Source organism: Apium graveolens, chromosome 5, assembly GCF_009905375.1.
Source record: "Apium graveolens cultivar Ventura chromosome 5, ASM990537v1, whole genome shotgun sequence".
NCBI classification, from domain to species: Eukaryota; Viridiplantae; Streptophyta; class Magnoliopsida; order Apiales; family Apiaceae; genus Apium; species Apium graveolens.
The window spans coordinates 153,148,309-153,158,132 of NC_133651.1; the positions used below are offsets into that span (position 1 = coordinate 153,148,309).

The 9,824-nt window shown below is 34.6% G+C and overlaps 1 protein-coding gene across 1 annotated transcript; it reads left to right on the forward strand.

The window, feature by feature from the left end:
* The first annotated feature begins 927 nt into the window (after positions 1-927).
* LOC141660444 (uncharacterized) lies at positions 928-1,623 on the forward strand. The gene has a single exon (XM_074467427.1). It carries the CDS (start codon positions 928-930, stop codon positions 1,621-1,623), a length of 696 nt encoding a protein of 231 aa, XP_074323528.1.
* The last annotated feature ends 8,201 nt before the right edge of the window (positions 1,624-9,824 follow it).

A 9,824-nucleotide genomic window follows, 5' to 3' on the forward strand; every position in this document is an offset into this window, starting at 1 on the left:
TTGAATCACTTGAATTATTAAAATTTTATAACTCTTATTTCATTAAATGGCACCTAGAAGAGCCTGTGGAAGAACCACTACCAACCCAGGGAATGAAGAAGAAAATCCAAACCCTGATATAGCAGAACTATTGGAACTAGTACGCCAACAAACAAACACTATAGCACAACAACAACTTCTTCAACAAATGCAACCACCTCAACAACCCCCAGCAACAATCACTACCTTTAAAACCTTTCAATCTGTAAAACCACCAGAATTTCGAGGAGCGCAGGACCCGGTAGAAGCCCATGCTTGGCTTAAGGAGATTGAAAAGGCTTTTTCCTAGGTAAATATCGGAGATAATTAGAAGGTCGAATATGCCACCTATTTTCTCAAGGGAGAGTCGAATTATTGGTGGGAGATGGCTAGGACTTTAGAAGCTACGAGAGTTATCGCTTGGGATAGGTTTAAGATAATGTTTTTGGACCAGTATTTTCCCCGCTACATGCAAACTCAAATGGAGATGAAGTTCTTTGAATTGAAGCAGGAGAATATGACAGTTGGAAATTACGAGAAGAAGTTTACGGAGCTTTCCAGATTTGTTGGTGAATATGTCGATTCTGAAGAGAAGAGGGCAAAGAGGTTTTAGCAAGGATTGAAGCCCTTGATTAGGATTCGTGTAGCAACCTTTGAATTAACTATTTACGCTGAAGTGGTCCAAAAGTCTATCGTGATTGAAGGAGAAAGTTAGCAAAGCCAGAAAGAGAAGAATAACATGAAAAGGAGATTTGAGACGGGAGAAGAAGGCTCAAGTCACATGAGCCAGAATCAAAAAAGTACTCAGAGATTTAGACCTCAGGTTGGACCTGGAAACTTTAAGAAGAAGGAATTTGGGACTAGGTCACAAGAAAATAGATCTCAGGCAACTGGTGGACAGAAACCCCCATGTCAACTCCAGTAATTCCAATGTCTTCCAACCAACCTCAGATGATATCATCTTCGGCTTACCCTGTTTTGACTTATCCAGCTCAGGCAAGAACTTTTAACATGAATATGAAAGATGCAATTCAAAGTCCAGATGTCGTGTCAGGTACGCTTTCCGTGAATTCCATTAGTGCTAAAGTATTAATTGATTCTGGAGCCACGAGATCTTTTATTTCGAGATCATTTGTTGATAAACTGAATTATGAAACCCAATTGTTGCCTGAACCTTTATCCATTATCTTAGCTAATCAGGATGGAGTGTATGTCAATCATGTTTGTCCTCATTGTAAAATAGAGATAGCCGGACATGTTTTCCCTGCAAACCTTATACCTTTCCAATTAGGCGAATTTGATGTGATCCTAGAAATGGATTGGTTGACTAATTTCAGTATGCAGATAGATTGTAGGAATAAGAAGGTAGTATTATGTACACCTGAAGGTAAAAGAGTGACGTTTAACGGCCATAAGCAAGCGCGGACATTTCTCACCTCGATGCAAGCAAAGAAGTTGATTCGAAAAGGATGTGAAGTGTATTTAGCATATGTAGTTGACAAAAGTAAAGAAGTTTCTAATCCACAAGACATTCCAGTGGTACGAGATTTACCAGACATTTTTCCGGAAGAGCTTCCTGGTTTACCCCCAGAACGTCAAATATAATTCACGATAGATCTTGCACCCGACACTGAACCCGTATCAAAAGCACCATATAGAATGGAACCGATGGAGATGAAGGAATTGGAAAAATAATTAAAAGAATTATTGGACAAGGGAATCATAAGATTAAGTGTTTCGACGTGGGGCGCACCGGTTTTATTTGTGAAAAAGAAAGATGGAAGTATGAGAATTTGTATAGATTATCAAGAGTTGAATAAGTTGATGATCAAGAATCGTTACTCTTTACCTAGCATCTATGATTTGTTTGATCAACTCAAGGGAGCTTCTTGTTTTTCGAAGATTGACCTGCGATCGGGATACCATCAATTGAAGATTAAGCCTGAAGATATACCGAAGATAGCTTTTCAAACGAGATATAGACATTACGAATTTCTCGTCATGGCTTTTGGATTAACAATTGCACCGACTGCTTTCATGAATTTGATGAATCGAGTATTCAAGGAGTACCTAGACAAATTCGTCATAGTCTTCATCGATGATATCTTGATATACTCGAAGATGGAAACTGACCACATGGAATATCTAAGAATAGTTTTGGAAGTGTTGCGAAAGGATAAATTGTATGCTAAGTTTTTGAAATGTGAGTTTGGTTAACTGAAGTAAGGTTCTTAGGACACATTGTTGGTTGTGATGGAATTAGAGTGGATCCTGAAAAGATTGAGGCTGTGATGAATTGGGAGAGACCAAAGATGCCAACGAAAGTAAGAATTTTTATGGGTTTAGCTGGATATTACAGGAGATTTGTAAAGGATTTTTCAAAGATTGATGTTCCACTGACCAAAATGACAAGAAAGAATGAGAAATTTGTATGGACGGAGAAGTGTGAAAGTAGTTTTCAAGGATTGAAGCAAAGATTAGTTACTGCTCCAGTTTTAGCATTGCCTGATCATAAGAGAGACATTGTGATATACAGTGACGCCTCTTATAAAGGATTGGGATGCGTATTGATGCAACATGGAAAAGTGATAGCGTATGCCTCGAGATAACTCAAACCACACGAACAAAGGAACCTAACTCATGACTAAGAATTAGCTGCAATAATGTTTGCTTTGAAGTTGTGGAGACATTACCTGTATGGGGAGAAATGTGAGATATTCACGGATCACAAGAGCTTGAAGTATATTTTCACTCAGAAGGAACTAAACATGAGACAATGAAGATGGTTGGAATTGATCAAGGACTACGAGTGTTTGATATATTATCATCCAGGAAAGGCCAATATGGTAGCAGACACCTTGAGTAGAAAGGAGAAGTTGAATATGATAACAATGCCAAAGGAATTATTTGATGAAGTTGAAAATTTACAATTGGAATTTTATGATTATGGTGGAACAAGAGAGATGTGTTATGCCATCGTCTTTCAACCAACACTATTAGAGAAAATAAAGAAATTTCAAGAGGAAGTAATAACTCAAGAGGATAATCAGCTGACAGGAGAGGAGATATGTACACAGAAAGATGATCAAGGTGTATTGAGATTTTTGTCAAGGATTTGGATTCCGAAAGTGACTGAATTGAAGAATGATATTTTGCAAGAAGCACACTACTCAAGATTTTTGATTCACCCGGGAAGTACCTAAATGTACCAAGACCTAAAGAAAAGCTTTTGGTGGCCTAACATGAAAATAGAAATTGCAGAATGGATTTCCAAATGTTATACATGCCAAAGAGTGAAAGCGGAACATCGAAGGCCAAGTGGTTTGATTCAGCCGTTGAAGATTCTAAAATGGAAGTGGGAAAATATTGCCATGGATTTCGTAGTAGGTTTACCACGAACACGATATGGACATGACCCTATTTGGGTAATAGTTGATCGCCTTACGAAGTCGGCACATTTCCTTCCAATCAATGAGAAGTCTTCGTTAGATAGACTTCTGGTTCACATGTATGTACATGAAATCATATTACGTCATGGTGTACCTATATCTATAGTTTTGGATCGAGATCCGCGATTCAACTCAAGATTCTGGAGACAATTTCAAGAAAGCCTTGGAACAAAACTGAATATGAGTACGGCATATCATCCGCAAACTGATGGCCAAAGTGAACAAACGATCCAAACCATTGAAGATATGTTGCGAAGTTGTGCGATTGATTTTGCAGGAAGTTGGGAAGACCATCTACCACTCGTAGAATTTTAATATAATAATAGTCACCACTCCATATTGGCATGCCACCGTTTGAAGCTCTATATGGACGAAAATGCAGAACACCAACAAGTTGGGATGAAGTTGGAGAAGGGAATATTCTAGGACTCGAATTGATTCAATAAATGAATGACACGGTCACTGTAATTAAGAAAAGATTGATTACGGCATAGGATAGACAACGAAAGTACACGGACCCCGCTCGAAAGGATGTGAACTTTGAAATAGGGGAAGCTGTATTGTTAAAGGTGTCACCATATAAAGGATTGACCCGATTTGGAAAGAAATGGGAATTAGCACCGAGATATATCAGACCATTTGAAATCTTGAATCAAGTAGGGAGAGTTGCTTATGAATTAGCCTTGTCACCGCAGTATCAGCATGTGCATAATGTATTCCATGTATCATTTCTTAAGAAGTATAACCCAGATGCTAACCATGTGATATAAATTGAACCAGTAGAGATTCAGGAAGATTTGTCGTAAGAAGAGCAACCTGTTCAGATACTTGATCGACAAGAGAGAAATCTTAGGAAGAAATCAGCAAGTCTTGTTAAAGTATTTTGGAGAAATCCCAAATTTGAGGAGTCAACATGGGAGCTAGAGTTAGAGATGCGGAACCGGTATCCTCATTTGTTCTCTTAGATTCTGGGGACAGAATCCTATAAGGGGAGAAGATGTGACAACCGACAAATTATTTAGAATATTATATGAGCGTTTATATATTCTATGTAATAATTTGAATTCTCGTGAGTTATGTATATTTATTCTCTTATGTGGCAATTTGATTCTTGTGGATTGCGTATGTGTACGAATATTTAGATATGAGAATTTTGTGCTTAGACGATTAGATAAAATTGAGATAGTGATATATTATATTTAAAAAAAATTAATTGCATAAAAATTTGATTAATTGCATGCATAAATGGTTTATTGTTCAAGCATTTAATCTTTGAAAATTCCTTTCAAGAAAATATTTTTGCTCGAAAAATTTGGTAGTACTCTTATAAAATTTTTAATATTCTAAAGTATTTTATGGTATAATTTTTATGATTTATGAAATTATAAATTATTTACTAAAAATCTTTCTTTTAAATCATGCACTATATTTTAGAATAAAAGTTATTGGATTACTATAGTACCCTTGCATGCAAATTCTCACACAAAAGAGACTAAGGCTATGATTGACATTTCACACCCCACTTAACTCATTTTTACCAATTAAAAGATTTATCTACCCTTACATGCATTAGTGCTCAAGCTTGGAAAAAGGATACAATGGACCTTTCACAATTCCACTACCAATCTAACAACTTAAAAGACTAAAGATCAAGTGAGTGCTATCATTTTCCACCCACCACCATATTTTCACTTCACCCTCTCCCTCCTTATTCCATTCGGCCGAGAGCAAACTTCCCCTTCTCTCATTTTCTTTCATTTCTCAAACCAAACCAAGCTAAAAATCTTGTTCACCTTGTAATATCTCTCTGATACTTCGAAGTTCCTGCAAATTTGAGGTTCTGAATCTGAAAAAGGGAAGACTCGTGCCATTTAAATAGAGTAATTTCCAAATCAAATAAGAAGGCAAGTACTTCTGAACCTTTTATTGTATTGCAAATATTCCTATCCTCGATTCGTAAATTACTATAAATGCTTTTGTCTGTATCTTATGATGATTGCCATGTTTTTACACGAAACTTATAAATATTGCAACTGCTTCAACTTGTAACCTTGCTAGTGCTTTACCCTTGATATATTCCTCATTCCATTGGTTCCATTAGACCTTTGACCTATACTTGATTAGTGATAATCTATAACCCTTTTGATCATTACCGATAGTTGTTGTTACAAAACCTTCCCTGGCATCCATGTTATAAAATGAATGATTATTTAAAAACAAAATAAATGTTTTCTTGATTTAGTGGATTGGACTTAGACGCTGGTCCCTTCCACACTTATTGATATGCTTAAATATTTCCTAGGGATCCCATTATATTTGAGAACCCAGCGCGGTCCGGGATTACTTCGCGGCTGATCACCGGCTGTAATCCATAGCATCCTAAATGAATTTTGAAGTCATTTTGATTATAAATGTTTATAACATGTTGCCATTATGCTATATACCATGTTCCTTATTGTTATTATGCCTTTATGATATGATTTCTTGCTATTAATGCCATTAATTAATACCATCCATCCATCTCTTCAAATTATGCTCTCCTGATTATGAGATTATACCATGTGTTGTTGGAACTGTTTAGTACTTACTGAGCACTTTAGCTCATTTTCTTGTATTTAATCCTGATCTACAGCTAGCAAATATGGTTCGTACCAAGCAGAATGTGCGTAAGTCAACCGGTAGGCAAGCTGAAGACTATGTGAGGGCTCAGGTAGTTTTGACAACCTAGAAGGATGAGAGCGACCATCATATATTATGTAATAGATAGAAGGGCTGTTCCATACTCCAAACCTGTAGTGATTCTAGGATTGTTTCTATTTTATTGGGATTATAATCTAATTATGATTATCTTTTATATTTTATTAATATGTAGTTTATTTATGGGTTATATCTGGATTGTGTGTGTGAGTTGGGGGCGTGACATCTTGGTACAGTAAGAAACAACAATCTATATCAACTTCCAAAGCTGAGTTATAGCATCTAGATGTTGTTGTGCTCAAGTGTTTTGGATTAGAAATCAATTAATGGACTATGGCCTAGTGTTTCACAAAATTCTAATCATATGTGACAATACTAGTGTCATATCTATTGTTGCTAATCCAGTTAATCATTCTAGAACTAAGCACATTGATGTAAGTTACCATTTCATTAGAGAACATGTTGCAAATGGTACCATTGAGCTTATTTTTGTTCCAACAGAAAAACAATTAGCTGACATTTTTACTAAACTTTTGGATGAAGCAACTTTTACTAAACTTGTAGGTGAAATTGGTATGCTAAATTCTTTATCATAAACACAAGAACTCGGCTAATGTGTTTCAGCAGATTAATTTCTGATAAATCAAAATTAATTTGATTTAATTAGAAATTAACTAGAATATGAATTATAAATATTTCAGAATTCTCTATATATTTATTTTTCAAAATTTAAAACTTAACTTGGATATTTTCAAATTCTGAGAAAAATTGTCTAACTGTTGATCCACATTTTTAATATATGAAATTAATACAAGACATAACTGAAAAAAGGTCAAAGGTATATAGAGAACTGAGTTCTCGATAAGTCCAAATGACTTCTTGACAAGTCATTTTGAGACTTCTCGATAAGTCTTTTGCATGACTTCTCGATGGACTTCTCGACAAGCCTAATTATGGCTTCTCAATAAGTGTTGTAGAGATCTCGACATATGTTTATACATAGAATTCTCTACAATTATAAATTTTAGACTTCTCAATAACTTAGAACTGAAACAATTTAATTCAATAAATTATTTTAGTAAAATGTTTTTGATACAAAATCATTCTATTTTTATATTGATTTATTCAATATAAATTGGAATAATTTAGTCCAATTAGGACAAACTGGGTATTTATTCCACATCTCGATAAGTCACTATCTAGTTCTCAATAAGAGTCAGGATAGTGACATATCGACATGAGTTTTCTAATTCATGTGACTTCTCGATAAAATATCAACAGTTTATTTCTACTTCTCGACTAGTCACATCTCTAGCCTATAAATACCCAGACATCTCGAAATAACCCCTCTTTACGCTTTTGAGATCTCAATTAACCTAGCTTTTGCAAATATTCACTATTCTCTCTCGTTTCAAACTCTTTCTTTCTTAAATATCTTACCTATTCAAACTCAAAAACTTACAATGGCTACCAACAATGTTAGAGTTGTTATCCCAAAGGATGGTACCAATTATTTGGCATTTACAGATGTAAACCAAGCTCCTGATAGTTTCAAGTGTTTTGTCAAGTTTTTATCTGAATATTATCTTACAGGAGCTTTGACTGCTAATCCTGTTCTATACCTGGACGTGCTCAACAAGTTTTGGAACTCAACTGTGGTGAATACTGTTGTGCATGAAAACCAGGCAATCTCTTTGGTGGTCAATTACTTAATTCAAGGTAGACATGTGTAGTTTGATGTCAATAATGTCAACAAGGCTTTGAGCATTCCTACATATGGCATGGGGGAGGTACCAACATGTTAGGCCCTTAATCAACTGTAGAGGGGGGTGAATACAGTTAATACAATCAATTCGACAAAGCTTCAACATAATCAACAATTTTTATATTAACTCATAAAAACTTATTACAAACATAATCTCTCGAAAGGATGAACAAATATCCTTGAGAGCTGCTAGGTTATGAGAAATATATAACAATATTGCAAGGCATATAGCATGAACCTAATCTATGCTTTATATAGAGCACAACTACACAATATATAAGGAATCCTATTCTATTAACAACAAGGAAACTTATACAATGCTTCTGAGATAAAGTCCTTCACCTCCTTGAGTTCCTGTTTCCTTTTCCTTATCGAAGATCAACTGATGTGACAAATACTGATTATATCATCTGTTGATATCATCATTCGTCGATATCCTTATCCGTCGATATCATCATCCGTTGATGTCATCATCATCCGTTAATATAAGTTCTGATGTGAACTTCTGATAATTTCTGCTTGATATCATCAATTGCTCCTAACAATCTCCCCCAACTTGTTCATTATGGAAATATGAACAAGTTCCAATTTGTAATATCTAGGGCATAGCGTGTAATTATTTTTATCAGTAAATAATTATTATTTGATTATTATGTGATTTTTGGTGAAATATCTGATGATTGGTGTTTGATAAGTGGATGTTTAGATGTGGTAAAGTATAGGTATGTTAATTTTATTATGTCCAGAATAAAATATAGATAATTCTGGTATTTTCTTGGTAATGTTTGGACTGTTATATGATTTTATAATGATTTATGATTTTATTAATTATTTTCTGAATAATTACAAAACTATTTTATAAAGTTGGGAATCGTCCAACTTCAACTGTTTTTGCGTTTTTAAAACCCGAAACTCTTCGGAAAACTCCTTCCTTACCTAATCTGATTATTCTGAACATTTTCCGTATTTTGACTTTTTCGATCCGGAGTACGGTTTGACCCGTATGCGCAAAATTTTTGATACGATAATAATTTTGATAGATCAATAAAACCCGTATTCTCGAAAGATGGGATATTATTACATTATCTTTGTATAAAGTGTTTTATAAGAAGCCCGGTTTTGATAATTATCCAATATTGATATCAAATCGGATCGTTTTTGCAGTTACTTAGCGGCTAAGTAATTTATTTTTCGATCCAATAAGATCTAACGGGTATCAATATTCCATAAATATAAATAGCCCTTTTATTATTTCATTTTATTCGTATAATCATAATCGAACAGATAAAACCGATAAATTAGAGAGAAAATCCTGTAAAATCGTTGCGTTCTTGATAATCAAAACCAAAAATGAAAGCGTTATCGAACTCGGAATCAAGCGTGCTATATGCCGAATAGTAGCTCAATCAATCAATCAATCAATCATTTCAGTGCAGATATAAAGGTTATTTTCTTATTTATTTATTTTAATTCGAATTAATTAAAGATTAATATATGAAATTTTGATCTTGATGTTGTTGATATGATTTGATGATTGTATCTTGTAGATAATTTTTATCTGGTCATTTTGGTATATTATATGATGAATTTGGAGTTTAATAACATGTATAAAAAGGGGTTTGATTATCGGAATATTAAGTTTGGGTTATGTGTTGAATGTTCTTGATTGGATTTCGGGGAATTCTGAATAAGGGTTATTGATGCAATTAATTAGTACTACCGAATAGATCGTTGAAAGAGCAATTTATTGATGTAAATCTAAAGAACGAAGGATGTCTGGAACAGGTTCGCCGAAAAACGCCGCACGGCGGCGTCGGGAACTTTGGCCGAGATTTCCAGAAGATTTACGAATCGTTTGCTGAAATTAATCACATATATGAGATCCTGGAGTTCAG

Excerpts from the sequence above, each read along its gene's own strand:
- LOC141660444 (XM_074467427.1), top strand. The coding sequence starts at position 928 with ATGTCAACTCCAGTAATTCCAATGTCTTCCAACCAACCTCAGATGATA.